The sequence below is a fragment of the Netta rufina genome (genome assembly GCF_964035555.1).
Source record: "Netta rufina genome assembly, chromosome: 19".
NCBI classification, from domain to species: domain Eukaryota; kingdom Metazoa; phylum Chordata; class Aves; order Anseriformes; family Anatidae; genus Netta; species Netta rufina.
In genome coordinates this window covers 1,376,622-1,389,925 of record NC_140143.1, presented here as the reverse complement: position 1 = coordinate 1,389,925, position 13,304 = coordinate 1,376,622, and the positions used below count along the sequence as shown (strand labels likewise).

General features: G+C 62.8%; 1 protein-coding gene across 1 annotated transcript in view; it reads right to left on the bottom strand.

Moving 5' to 3' along the window:
* Positions 1-13,304, bottom strand: part of SDK2 (sidekick cell adhesion molecule 2) — a gene marked incomplete at both ends in the record, with an annotated part of 43,139 nt that overhangs the window by 16,812 nt on the left and 13,023 nt on the right. Inside the window, 3 exons of the mRNA XM_084298319.1 lie at positions 665-812; positions 1,922-2,028; positions 8,990-9,149. Coding sequence (XP_084154445.1) covers positions 665-812; positions 1,922-2,028; positions 8,990-9,149 — 415 coding nt within the window. The remainder of the gene's footprint in view (positions 1-664; positions 813-1,921; positions 2,029-8,989; positions 9,150-13,304) is intronic.

Below are 13,304 nucleotides of genomic sequence, written 5' to 3'. Positions count from 1 at the left end.
GCCAGGACCCAGCCCCACGCCCCCCAAAAACCTCCCACGCCAAGCAGCCGCCGAAGCGCATCGGGTGGTGCAAGATTAATAGGGCTTTTTTTTTTATTTTTTTTGCGCCTTTTTCTTTTTTTTTTTTTATGGAACGATCTAATCTGCTGGAAACATAAAATGGTTTGGGGAATATATTTTACCATTAAATATGAGATAAGGGAGTTTTATCTCCTCAATCCTGCTCTGCAAATAGAAAGGAGCCCAGTTCAATTCCTGCATAATGTGGGTTACAAATTCAATTCCCACGGGCTGAGGCTGCCAGTAGCGGGCTCTGCGCTCCGGCAGCGCTGGGACCCAGCCTGGCCCCGCAGGGATCCCTGGCACACGTGTCCCGTGCCATCTCCCTCACACCGCTGCTGCCCCGGCACGTGCCGAGCCCCCTTTGCCCACCCTCCTCCCTCTAATTTTCTTATTTTACTTATTTTACTTATTTTTCTTTCCATCCACTTCCCCCATGGCGAACGGAGCCGTCCGTCGCCAAGTCCCTCCCCGGGTTTCAGTGCAAGGCGCTCGGGACGGCTGCTGAGCACGGAAAGAGCAGCCCCCCCCCGATGCTGGGGGGATACTGGGAGATACTGGGGAGGGGGTACCGGGGCTTGGGGGCTCCTCAGGGGCTACTCACATGCGGCTGCTGGGGGAAATCTTCCTCCCGTCGCGGAACCAAGTGACCTGGGGCTGGGGGAAGCTGGCGATGCGGGGCGCTCGGATGACGGCTGCCTCGCCGTGGGACACGCTCTGCTGCGCCTCGCTGTCCTCGAAGCTCCCCATGTCTGCGGGGCAGAGGGGACAGCAGCATGGGGACGAGGCAGGATCCGGCCCAGGAGCAGGCTGGAGGCCACGGGGATGGGGTCCCAAAGGGGTGGGGAGGATCCGCGGGGTCTGCTCTTCCCTCCCGAGCCCCCAAACTGCTCCCACGTGCCCGGGGCTGTCCTCGTCCCAGGAGCCATCCCCGCAGACCCCACAGCAGCTCGTCCCCATCACCCAGAAGAGGATGGGGACAGCGAGGTGGGATCAAGCCCCGGGGCTCCCTGGTGACCCCCCCGAGCAGGGAGAACCAGGGCATGACCTTGGCTCCGTGGCAAGGTTGGGGTGCCCGCGGCCGCAGATTTATACCAGCGAAAAGAGCGAAGCAGGGTGCGTGGAGAAAGGGGAAAGGGGGGGGGATTTTTATTGACTTCCCTTAATTGCTGTAATTAAAAACATGTAAAGAATCTTTTTTTAACGACTTTGCCATTATCATTAGTTGTTAGCACAGCTGCCTTATTAATTTCTCATTAGCTTCCTGATTTGTCATCGCTCCTCGGGAAGGGGTTTATGGGGATGGGACTGGGGGCACCCCGGAGGGAAGGGGGCGGCAAACAGCAGCAAGATCCTGGGACACGGAGCCAAAAGCCCGGGCACCAGCACCCTCCTGTCCTCCTTAATGTGCCCCCAGCTCGGGTCCTGCCACCACCGTGCAGCCCCTGAGGCCCCACACATCCCTGCCTTGCCCCCGTGGGGTGCCCGTTTGCAGGCTCGGTGCCCTCCCGCCCGCTGCTCCCCCAGCTCGGCGCTGATGGATGCGGCGCCAGCCCCGGGCGCACTCCTGTTTGCTTTCCCTAACGATTACAAACGGTGTTTGCTTTACGTGCTCCAGGGAGGAGCGGGGCTGCTTCCACGCTGTGCTGCCTTTCACACCCCCAGGGAGCCACCGCGGCACCGAGCAGGGGACAGAGCAGCCGGGAGGCAGCGACAGCCCTGTCCCCATCAGCATCACCCTGGGGGATGCTCCAGGCTCCCACACCAGCTGCGTGTGTCCCCGAGCTGTACCTAAACCAGCTCAGAGCCCTGTAGCCGCAGCAGGCTGGCTGTCCCTGCTGTCCCCAGGGCTGTCACTTACAGGCCACCTGCACCTCGGTCTGGCGCTGCAGCAGGGCTCCCATCCGGTTGCGGACGATGCAGCGGTAGAAGCCGGCGTGCGTGCGGTCCAGCGAGGTGATCATGTACCTGCAGGAGGGAGCAGCGCTGAGCCCACGCCAGCACCGTGGTGGCCGGGCAGCACCGGGCTCCTTCCCCAAACCGCAGCTGCTGTTCGGACACGGAGCTGCCAAGGAGCTGCCAAGGTGACCCCTGCCCGCAGCCCCCCTGCTCGTCACCCCCCTGCCTGCCCGAGGTGCTGGTTTCGTGGGTGGGAGGCGCTGGGTAAGTGGTTTTGGGGCTGTCAGAAGCAGGATTCGACCTGGGACCTGCTGGTGGTGCCACCTTCTCCAGAAAGCCAAGCCTGGGAGGTCTGCCCGGGCTGCTGCCCCTCGCACGTGGGGCTCCGACAGCCTCAGCAGGGCATGAACCCAGGACATGGGGCACTGGGGCTGCCCTGTGGGGACTGGAGCATTTCCCAGCCCGATATTAGCAAGGAGCCCCTTTCCTCGTGCTCCCCCCAGCCCCACATCCACCAAAGCTCTGAGCCCAGCACCGCTCTGATGAGCCAGGGCTGAGCCTTATCAGCCCCAGCGCCCTCGTCGCCGCTCTTATCAGCGCCAGCGCCGCGCAGGCTGATCCACAGATAGGGGAAATAACCACGGCTCAGCTCCCAGCATCAGCCAGTCCCCGCTCAGCACATCTCAGTGCATTCCCAGCCTCTGGGACCACCACAGGTCCCCCTGGGGGAGCCCCCCCAGCTGATCCCCATGGGGCCGAGCAGGCTCCGCGCTGCTGCCTCCCCGCACAGGGAGCGCTCCGAGATAAAACGGAGGGGGAAGAAAGAAGCAAGCCCAGCCCTCCTCGCCCGAAATCCAATCTGGCATTAAAGCACGCCGCGGGCTGTTTCGGCAGAGCTTTGTTTGTTCTTTCGCTAGCAGAGAGTCAATTAAACTTTCATAAGATGCGAGGAGCGCGTCCCCTCTGCGGGGATCTCCTGGGGTGGGAGGGAGATGGCGCTGGGGGCGTGGGGCTGCCCCCGAGCCAGGCTGGGCACCTCGGAGGGACCCCTGCCAGCACCCACCCTCAGGGGCACTTTGTAGGCTCTAAGGTCCAGCCCTGAGCTGCCTCGGGGATGCTCCGCATGGTGGTGGTGGCATTCGGAGCCCCAGCACCGTGCAGGGCACCACAGCACTGCCACCGACGTGGCCACAGCAAAGGGATGGATTTGGAGGGGTCCCGACTTCCCCTGCAAAGGGGGCCCGGGGTGGGACACCCAGCTCCCCTGGGGGGCCGTGCGCCGAGGCAGCAAAGGGCACCTGGTGTGCCAGAGACCGTGAGCGCCCGCGGGAGAAGGGAGGGCGCCCTTTGGGAACGAGTCCTTGAGTGCCACGGCTGGTATTTAAAACGATCCCTCCGGGCTTTAAATAAGATATTTCAATTCCAGGGAGCTGTCAGGAGCCGAGGCGGACACCAGAAATAATGGGCGCGCTCTCCTTGCGTTGTCCTCGTTGATGAATCATGCGGGCACGCCGCGACGCCTGCACGTGTGTGGATGGATGGACGGACAGACGGACGGACACCGGCCCACGCCAGCCCCCCGCACCGCAGCAGAGGGGCGCACAGAGCCCCCCTGCAGCCCCCCGTGCCTCTCCTCTTCGCCACGTCCCCTCCGTGCACGAGGCGCCCGCCACTGTCTGATCTGCTCCCTCTGCAGCACCTCGTCTCCGAGACGCCCCCGTGGGCACCCCCCCGCCGGAGACAGCCCTGCAAAGCCCAATTAACGGGGCCTCGTCCCTGCGCCACCGGAGCTGGAGGAGCTATTAAGGAGACGAGCTTTCGCACACACCTAAGCGGATGAAAATAGCCCAGAGAAAGGAAATCAATTACCGGGCGCAGTCTGGCCCGCAGTTATTAACCGAACACGAGCAGAGACGCCGTTCGCTGCCACTTGGCTTCTGCAGAAGCTTTTATCCCAGATTGCTCGGATGCGATTCCCTTCCCCAGCCGGGGATGCAGGGGGATGGGGACCAAATTGACCAAATTCAGGCTTCTCGGGGGTTGAACGCTGCCTGGGGGCTCGGTGCGAGGAAGGGGAGAGGCAAAGGGTGCAGCCCCCTGCCCGCAGCCCCCCAGGTTTGGGCAGGTAGGGGCTGCAGCACCCCAAATCCAAGCCGAACAGGTTGTTTTTTTTTTGCCAGGACACGATCCCGCAAGCACGTGTTGCACCAGTTCAAGCTGGGAAGGAAATCTTGCCTGGCTCCGGGAGCATCCCGTGCTGCTGACTCCTCTGTTTCAGGGGCTTGCTTGTTTTGCTGTTACAGACAGAGGTTGACAGGGCATCATCCGCGGGGAAAAGCGCTTCCAAGGCAAGAAGTGGCCAGCGCTTCAGAAGAAAGCCCTGACGGAAAGCAGCCGCCGTCTCCAGGCTCGCTCAGGACACGTCTGTGCTGTGCTCACACCGGGGGGGTCCCGAATCCCCGTGCCGGGGGACCGGGGGCTTTGCAGAAGCATCCAGCGAGCAGGAGGCGGCTTTGGCACCGGCTGGGTTTGACAGAAGGATGGGCTCCCGCTGCAAACCGAGCCCTCTCCATCCGCCTGCTGCGCCAGGGAAGCACCTGCCACGTTCCCCTTAACAGCTCGGCCCCAGCTCCCCTCCGTGCTCGTGGAAAAAAGGGGTGAAGAGCCCCCAGCCCCGACCCCAACCCGATCCCAAGCAGCTGCTTTCGCCCTGGGGCAGGGAGATTGTGGCACAGCCCATGGGGCAGCGAGGGGAAGCTCCTGGGTGCCCCAAGGAAAAAGCAGCCCCAAGGATCCCCCTCTCCCATGGGTGCCTGCGCAGGGACCCCACAGCCAGGGGAGCATCGCCCTGTTCATATGGCACAGCACCCAGACCAGCCACCACCCCCTCACCGTGCCACCCTGGCAAGGCACCGGCAGCACCAACACCGCGGGCACAGGGTCCCCAAACTCCTCCTGCTCCAATTCCCGGCACATCCAGCACCCAGCACGCCCTGCCTTGTTATTGTAGGGTCGCTCACAACACCGTGGGACCCCCGCACCCCGGCAGAGCGATGCCCCAACCTTGGCTGATGCCGGCGGCTCTGTTATTGTAGGGTTGCTGAGAAGCGTGGGGCTGACGTTGCCGAATTATTATTAGATTGAGGGGGTGGAGAGGGGCTGGGAAAAGCACCAGCCAAAGGATCCGATCCATCAAATTTCGAGCCAGGAGAGCGCAGAAATCTGAGCGGTTCCTCCAATGCAGCCCGGTAACAGCTGGATCGGATTTTGGGTATAAGCACGCTGGCACAGCCCCCTTTGATTAATATCCTGTATAACGACTAATTAATTCTAGAGGGGACATGTATTTGAATAGTTACTGTGTGATAATGAAATGTCAAGTGAGCATTAAAACACACTTAGCGAGGGTTTAATGACTCCCAGCATCTGAGCCGAGTGCCCCAGCGCCTCACCCACACCACGCCGCCACGCTGGGCTCCGGCTCAATATGTTTTTAAATCCTCCCCCCGGGATTTCATCAGCGCCCATTAGCTCTATTATCGAATCTCAATTAGCTCCTGATTGGAAAGGGCTCTGCTTTGACACACGTGGCCGGAGCCGTCGCCTCGCCGCTTGCCAGCGAGGTTTTCCTTTGGTCAGGGGAATCGCCAGGGCACCGGCGGCCCCGTGAGTCACTGCCTCCCTTGGCCCTGCTCGGACAACAAGCTTTTTAATAATTAACGCCCCAAAATCAATCCACTGCCCCTCCTGTGGAGCTGGGAGGGGAGCAAGGGGCTGCAGCCAGCCACCAGTGGCACCCAAAGGGTCCCCGGGTGCTTCGCTCCCTGAGAACTCATCCACGGTGCCAGCAGCGGCAGCTTTGGGCTCAGCAGCTCCCCGTGGAGCTTCCCTCCCACTGCTGCCCGAGCCAAACGAGCCCCTGGGGGACAGGGGGGAGGTTTTGTGCCACCAGTGCCACCAGTAGCACCAGCACAGCCCACCCCACGCTGCCCTTACCCACTGGGCGCAGCCTCCATGGTAGCAGCGCGCCACGGTGCTGAGCACAGAGACAGCACAGCACCCACTTAGCCTGGCTGCAGCCCCCTTCTTATGCTCATCAACGCTTGTTAATTACATTAATGAATGGCAATTAGCTCCCCAGGCTGTGCTTCACACCTGGGTTGGCAGAGAGCTCACGCAGGCAGCCCCGGGCTCTGCTCCTGGCTGGCACCGTCCCAGCTCGGGGTGCGACCGGGGAGCCTGGGGTGAGCCACCCAGCGTGCCCCCGGACTGCTTTTCAGGGGGTTCTGCCACATCTTTTACAAAATTTGGGGGTGAAGTACCTGCTTCAAACACCTGGGATCCCCGGAGGGCCATAAAGGCTTGGTGTTTGTGGCACGCTGCATCCCCGGGGGACGTGCACCCCAAAATACCCCAATCCAGCAAAACAGCCCAGCGAGGGGAGCCAAGGAGACCCAGAAAAAAAGGAGCAAATCCGGCACATGTTGGAGCTGTGGGTTTATTTTCCTGGGCTCCCAGCTCCTGGCACGGGGGGTCCGGGCTCTTGGGAAGCGCCGGGGGCTCCGTGAGGGGCTGCTGGGCTCCCCCAGCAGCTGTGGAGGGCGTGGGGAGAGGAGAGGGGGCTGGCTGCAGGGATGGAAGATGCGTCCCCGTGGATGGGAGGCTGTCCAGAGGTAATCTATGTGTAAGGCAATTTCCGAAGGCAGCAGGACTCGATGCAGCCCTTAATAGGACAATCTCATGTGATGAATTACCAGCCCCAACTAATCTGCATGTTAAATTTCTTGTATGAGAAATAAATATCCTCAATCCACCGGAGAAGCGCTTTCCTTCGGAGGGTTTCATTAAAGGCAGCGAGCTGCCTGATTTGCATCTGGTGATTCCTCCGACGGGGAGAACTCAGACCCCGGAGAGCTCGCGGGAGAGCCCGGCACCGGCGAGATCACGCACGGAAAAAACAGAGCTGGCCCCGGGGAGCTCGGTGCCAGGGCATGGGGCACACCGGGCAAGCCTCCACCGCCTCCCTTCCTCACCACCTTGCTCTTACCCAAGGTGACAGCAGGCATCGAGGGGCTGCGGGGTGCCATAGTATGAAGCGAGCTGGGGTCCCCCAGGAGAGCCACCCCCACGCCAGCAGCTGGTGATGAAGGAAACAAGTGGCCAGGGGATGGTGCCCGGTCCCCAAGGTCCCCAGGGATGCTCCTGGTGGGGACAGCTCCCCCCTTCCCCCCCCTGGGGATGTCCCTGCCCTTTGCTGGATGAGCACCGGGGTCCCGCCGAGCCCGCTCCCCGCCTGCCCTTCGCCGCGTGCCAACGAGGGGCTCCCGCCGCGAGCCGGCTTGCTGCGGGAAGGAAAAGGGCAGTTGCCATGGAAACCCGCTGGAAAATTGGGAGAGCGGCTCCTCGCCTCGGAACGCGGGGAGCGAAGCCGTGCAGGCGGGCTGGAGCTGCTCGGGGGGTCGAGGGGGCGCGAGGAAAAAGGGCGAAAAGAGTGGGGCTGGGAGCAGCCGGAGGGGAGGGCAAAGCAGCGAGGAGGATGCTGAGGCCGAAGGCTCCCGTGGCACGGTGCCCTGCTCAGGAACCGCGGCTCCCTGGGCATGGACCCGGCATGTGGGCAGCACGGGGGGCACAGCAGGGTCCTGGGAGGGTCCCCAGAGTGGGGGCACGCCGGGGGGTACGGGCTGGCCCCAAGCAGGGGGTGTCTGCACCCCACATCCCCCCCACACCCCACCAAGGCACCCCCAGCCCCAGCAGCCCTGTGCGCTCCCGGCCAGCAGCCCCAGCCCTCTCCTCCCTTCCCCCTGCCCCCCCCAAGGATTACTCTGTTTCTAAACTCGTTAACTTTTAATTACTACCTTCCCGCTGCCTGAGCGGGCTGGCTCCCAGCCACCTACATCTCTATTAAAATTCAATTTATGCCCATCATAACTAATTTGGGCCCTTCGCCTTCCTCTCCAGCAGCCACCGCTTGCAGCCGAGGTGCCCAAAGTCACCTCTCGCCGTGCCAAATCCCCGCGGGGAGCCGGGGCCGGGCAGCGTGTGCCGGGCTGTGCCAACGCTGCCAACAGGTTGTGGGGCTGGGGGGGAGCCGGGCAGAGATTTGCAGGGATCCTGCCTGCTCCATGAGCTCGGCAGCGAGCTTTGTTTGGTTTTTTTTTCCCCGTGTGTTTGTTTGTTTTCTCGCTTCCTGCCTTAATCCTTTCCTGGCTGCGAGCTGGAGACGGAGGCAGGGGGCTCGGGGGGGAAGGCAGTCACCTTGGGACGGGGATGAGGGCTGTAGGGCATCCGAGCTTTGCCACCAGGCTTAGGGACAAGGGACCCGTCCCACAGGGCCACCGGGCACCCAGCACCGGGATCAGCACCCCGGTACCGAGCCAGGAGCATCGCAGAGCTGCAGCCACGGGGCACCTCTGGGCTTGGCGAGGGGCACCCCAAGGGTCCCCAGGACCCGCAGCCACCACGGCACGGTGCTGGGGAGGGGACCAGCACCCCTTTTGGCTCAGGGGAAGGGACAGGGCCGTCCCCCAGCCCCGCTGTCTGCATTCCTGGCATCCCGGAGCAGCCCCGCGTTGCTACAGCAACACGAAGCCTTGGGATGCAATGCCTTTTAAACGGGGAACGGCGCGTCTCGGGCTGAATTATTGATTACAACGGAGAGGATGACACAGGAGCGCACGGAGGAGACGGCGAGAGGTGCCCGGCTGGGTTTCAAGGCGAGCTGGAAGTGATGGGGGCCGGCAGGATTATTCAGGGCACGGGGCTGGGAGCGGTGCTGGCCAAACCTGGCCGTGATCTGTGGCCCGCTGCTAATCCTGCGCTGTGCAAACGCCTCCTCTCGCCGCTGACCCGCTTAAATCCACTGCTCCGCTGCCGTTTGCTCTCCAAACACGGCGAGGCAGCTCCTGGCATGCTAAATCCTGGCTCCGGGCTCGGGCACGGCCACGGTGCCCGCGAGGCGTCCCAGGAGGGGACCGGCACGCCGGGCAGGGCTTGGTGTGTCCCCACTGCGCATCCCCAGGAGGGCACTCACCGGTACTCCAGGGAGAATTTGGTCAGCTCCCGGCTGTTGTGCAGCCACTTGAACTCCAGGGGCCAGCTGCCCTCGGCCATGCAGGTCAGCACCAGGCGGTTCCCCTCCAGGTGCACCTGGCTCCGCACCGGCTCCGTCTTAAAATACGGGGAGACGTCGTCTGGGGGAGAGAAGGGAGAGGGGTGAGAGGGGTGAGAGCACAGCAGGGCCCTGATCACTTCATTTTGGGCCCGGTTTTATCCCTGCAGGGCTCGGGGATGTGGGATCCCAGCTTCTGCTTCCCCCGTCCCCCCTGTCACAGCCCCCAGCCCAGCTTGGGGACCCCTCCACCTGGCCGCCCCCCAGCCCAGCCGTTTCCCGAGCGTATCGGCGGGAGCTTAGCCCATCCAGGGTTTCTCTAAGCCGCTTTCTTTGCTTTATTCCTGGCTGCCTTTGTAGCGTTTCAGAAGCACGGAGCTTTTAACTCGGGGGGTGAAATGGGGCGGAGGGGCTGGGAGCCGAGTGAGACATAAACACTTACTCGGCTCCTGTTTTATTTGCTAAGTAAAACTATAAATCGAAACACACAGCTCCATTTTCTGCTTAACAAATGGAAGCCCTTTTACTTCAAAGACACATTCATATTCCCCAGCAGCTTTCAAGTGCGCTTTCAATCACGGCTTCGGGTTTTTTCTTTGGGGTCGGGCTTTGCTTTCTTCTGTGCGCCTGCTGAATTCCAGCCCCGGCGCTGCGCACCGCGAGCTGCCCGGGGCCGGGAGGGATGCTGGGGGTGTGCAGGAGCTTCAGAGGCACCCAGACACCACCAGTCCCTCCCTGGGGGGCTGTTTGTTCCCTCTCCTCCTTGCCGGCACGCCCCAGGGTGCCGCAGCCTCCTTCCTGCACCAATTCACAGCCCCATCCTTCCCAGTGCCTGGGGAAGCAGCAGCTCACGGCTCCTTCCTTGCAGCCCCCCAGCAGCACGCGGGCTGTCGGGGGCTGCCCTCGTCCTGCTGCCCCCTGGGTGTGGGTATCAGGGCTGAACCCCCCCCAGCAGCCTGGTTTCTGCCCCCCCGTAAGCCCCAAATGCTGCAGGGGGTCACAGAGCTGTGCTTGGAGAGCCGTGGGTGCGCACCCAGGTGCAGGAGCTGTGTCCACTGCTGCTCTGCACGCGTGCCAGGGGCAGCAGCAGACAGAAGCCTGACCTCAAACACCAGATGAGTTCCCGCTGGGGATGGAGACCCCCAGGATTACCACAGCCCCCCCGCTGCAGCTGAGGCACATCCAGATGCCGACCCCGTACCCAAACCAGTAAAAGAGCCACGGACCAGTTTGGAGCCCAACTGGACAGACGCTGCCAATGCGCCCGGGGACCTGGGGCAGCTCAAGGCCATCCCCGGACACAGTACCCATGGGGACACCCAGCTGGGGGCTGCCACGAGCCCCCCGCTGCCCCCACGTGCTGCAGTGGCACCGCGGTGGCCCCGAGAGAGCCGCGTGCCCGGGGCACGTCCCCACGCCGAGCGTGGCACTGGCACAGGAGGCGTTTGGGAGCAGGGTGTCCCCGCCACACGCCCCCCACCCCCCGGGGGGCAGCTCGCTGTTTGCACACATCCTAATTTGATTTTAAGCAGCTAAGTCTCAGCTCGCTTTGAAGCGCCCCAGCCATCTGTTCTGCATTAACGGGTGGAAAGCGGTGCCGAGGAGGAGGAGAGGCGCATCCTAATTCCGCTATTGATCATGCGATCGTTATCCGCCCACCAAGGTCACGGCAGCAGCTCCCCTGTCCCCCCCCACCCGCCTGGAGCTGCTCCTCCGTTCCCCCCTGGAAGCCAAAATCCCCCCCAGAAGGGCACGGCCAGGCCGGGGCTCCCACGGGGTGGGGGCAGCTCCGGGCTCCCTCCTCGTCCCCCCGCAGTGGCTGCGCTGGAGCAGCTCCGGCTGTGAAATCCTCGCTGCCCTCCCGACCTGTGACAAGGGCAGGGGGACCAGGGGTGGCAGAAGGAGCAGAGGAACCAGGGGAGAGGAGGGCACCTGATTTACTGCTGCGCCCCACAGAGGATGCTCCGAGCAGGGGCAGGGCTGTTCCTGACCTTCACCTGCCCACCAGCCTCGCGGACGCATCGCCCAGCACAGAGCTGCAGCCGGGAGGTTCCTCTCCAAGAAATTTACGTTTTCTTCCCCAAAAAATCTCCCTCTGCCCAGGGAAGGACGGGCCATGGCAGGATCCCAGCGCCGGGTGCAGGTGGGTGCCCACATCAACACCGCCGCCCTCGGTCCTGAGCCCGGCAGGAGAATTCCTGGGGCGTGCCAACCACATCCCCCCCCCTCCCACCCCCCCAAAACGGAGGGTCATTACCGCTAATTCCGCCTCTCCCCCATCTGTTGTGACTGTTTACACTCCACTTGCTAATTAGAGCCTAATTAGTTGGTGCAGAAATTCATCACTTTCCAAACACAGGCGGCGGCGGCGAGAGGGAGAGGCGGCCCCGGGAACAGCTGCACGGCTGCTGGCGGCGCTGGGCTCCCCGGGGTGGGCGCATGGGTGCCGTGCCGTGCCGTGCCACCTACACCACCCCATCACAGTCCCCTCCATGCCGAGAGGTGCCCCTAAACCTCTCCGTCCCCAGCCTTCCATGCAGAGGAGGGGGAACGGCGGCGCACCCCGTGGCCACGGTGACGGAGGGGGTCAGTGGGGTGCCCAGCGCTGGTAATGGGGAAGGAGGATGGGAAGGGGAAAGGGGGTGACCCCGGGTCCCTTCTCTCTGCTCTCTCACTCCCCTGCCTCTGACATTTTAATGCCAAGGCCTCGCGAGGCACTAATCCAGCCTAATGGGATCAAAATCTTTGGTCCTTACCCTTTATTTACATAATGGGCACCGGGAGCTGGGGCTGAGCTCGTGGCCGGTGCATTAGCACTGGGGAGGGCGTGAGGATATAGGGCAGGGGAGCCCGGCCTGGCGGTAATGGATCCTAATACCCGGGCGTAATGGGCGAGCTGGGATCTAAGCATCTCCCCCCCCAGCTTCAAATCCCTCCTGATGGGAAGAGACGGGGAGTTTTAAGCCAGGAGGAATCCAGCCTGAAGCCCTGCCAAGGGCACAGCTCTGCTGGCAGTGGGGGCTGAGTTCAGCCCCCCCGTGCCCAATGCACCCCAGTGAGAAGAGCCGAGATGGGGCTGGGGGCGCAAGGCACGGCCCCACAGGCAGCACGGGGTCCCCACAGCTCCGCCACCATCCTTGCCTGCCCCCAGCCCTCCGTGCAGGGCCAGCAGCTCACGAGATGCCCAAATCCTTCCCCTGTCTTTGCTGTGGACACCTCGCACGAGCACGGAGAGGTTTTGAGTCCCCCCCCCCGCCCAGCACGGGGACCCCAGGGACAGCAGCAGGAGCACCGCAAGCACAGGGCCACCACCCTTGGGACAGGGAGGTGACACCCAGCCACTCCCCTCCCCAGCTCATTAATCGGAAGCTGATCAGCCCTGCGCCTGCTTCCTGCTAATTGCCATTAATCAGGGCGAGGAGCAGCTGGATGCGCCAAACCCATCCCTGCTCATCACGCAGCCAGACCCCGGGGGACATCCCAAGCGCGCAACGGGGGTGACAGAGCCACAGCCCCGCTCCCCCAGGGTTTGTAGGGCTGCAAGCACCAGCCCTGGCACCAGCAGAGCCCCCGAGGATCCTCCTGGGGTGTCCCTGCCTGGCAGCCCCGCTGTGCAGCCCCCCAGAGCCCCCCCAGCAAGGGGAGATGGAGCTAAATCTCTTCTGCATCAGACTACGCAGCACGAGGAGATTAAAAAACAATAAAGAGAAAGCGAAACCCTCCGCTATAATTACCAGCCTTTAGCCGCCAGCGGAGGCAGGGGAGGGAGGGAGAAAAGGAGAAGCAGGGGGGGAAAGAAAAAGGAGCAGAGAAGAAGAAATCCACTAAAATTTTAATAGGAACCACTGCATTTAATTTAACGACACATTTTTTCAATTACCAGAATAATTGTTTTATTCATAAAACGAGTTTCAATAAAGAGGGTAATTTTCCTTTGTTTTTATTATTCATTTGTGGAACATATTCGCCGCGCAGTTCCCTGGCGCCGCAGCAGCCGCTCCGCAGCCGGGGGACCGGGGGAGGCAGGCGGGCAGGCAGGCAGCAGCGTGGCAAGGAAGGGGTTAAAACCGCCCGGCACGGCACCCATGGGAGACCCCCGTGGGGTCACGGCCCTGCTCGGTGGGTGCACGGTGCCACCCGGCTCCCCTGGCCGTGGGACGGGTCCGTGCCATCGCCCCGGCACCGGCCACCCCCTCGCTTCTCCAAAGAGCGAGCACCCAAGGGTGCACCCAAAGAG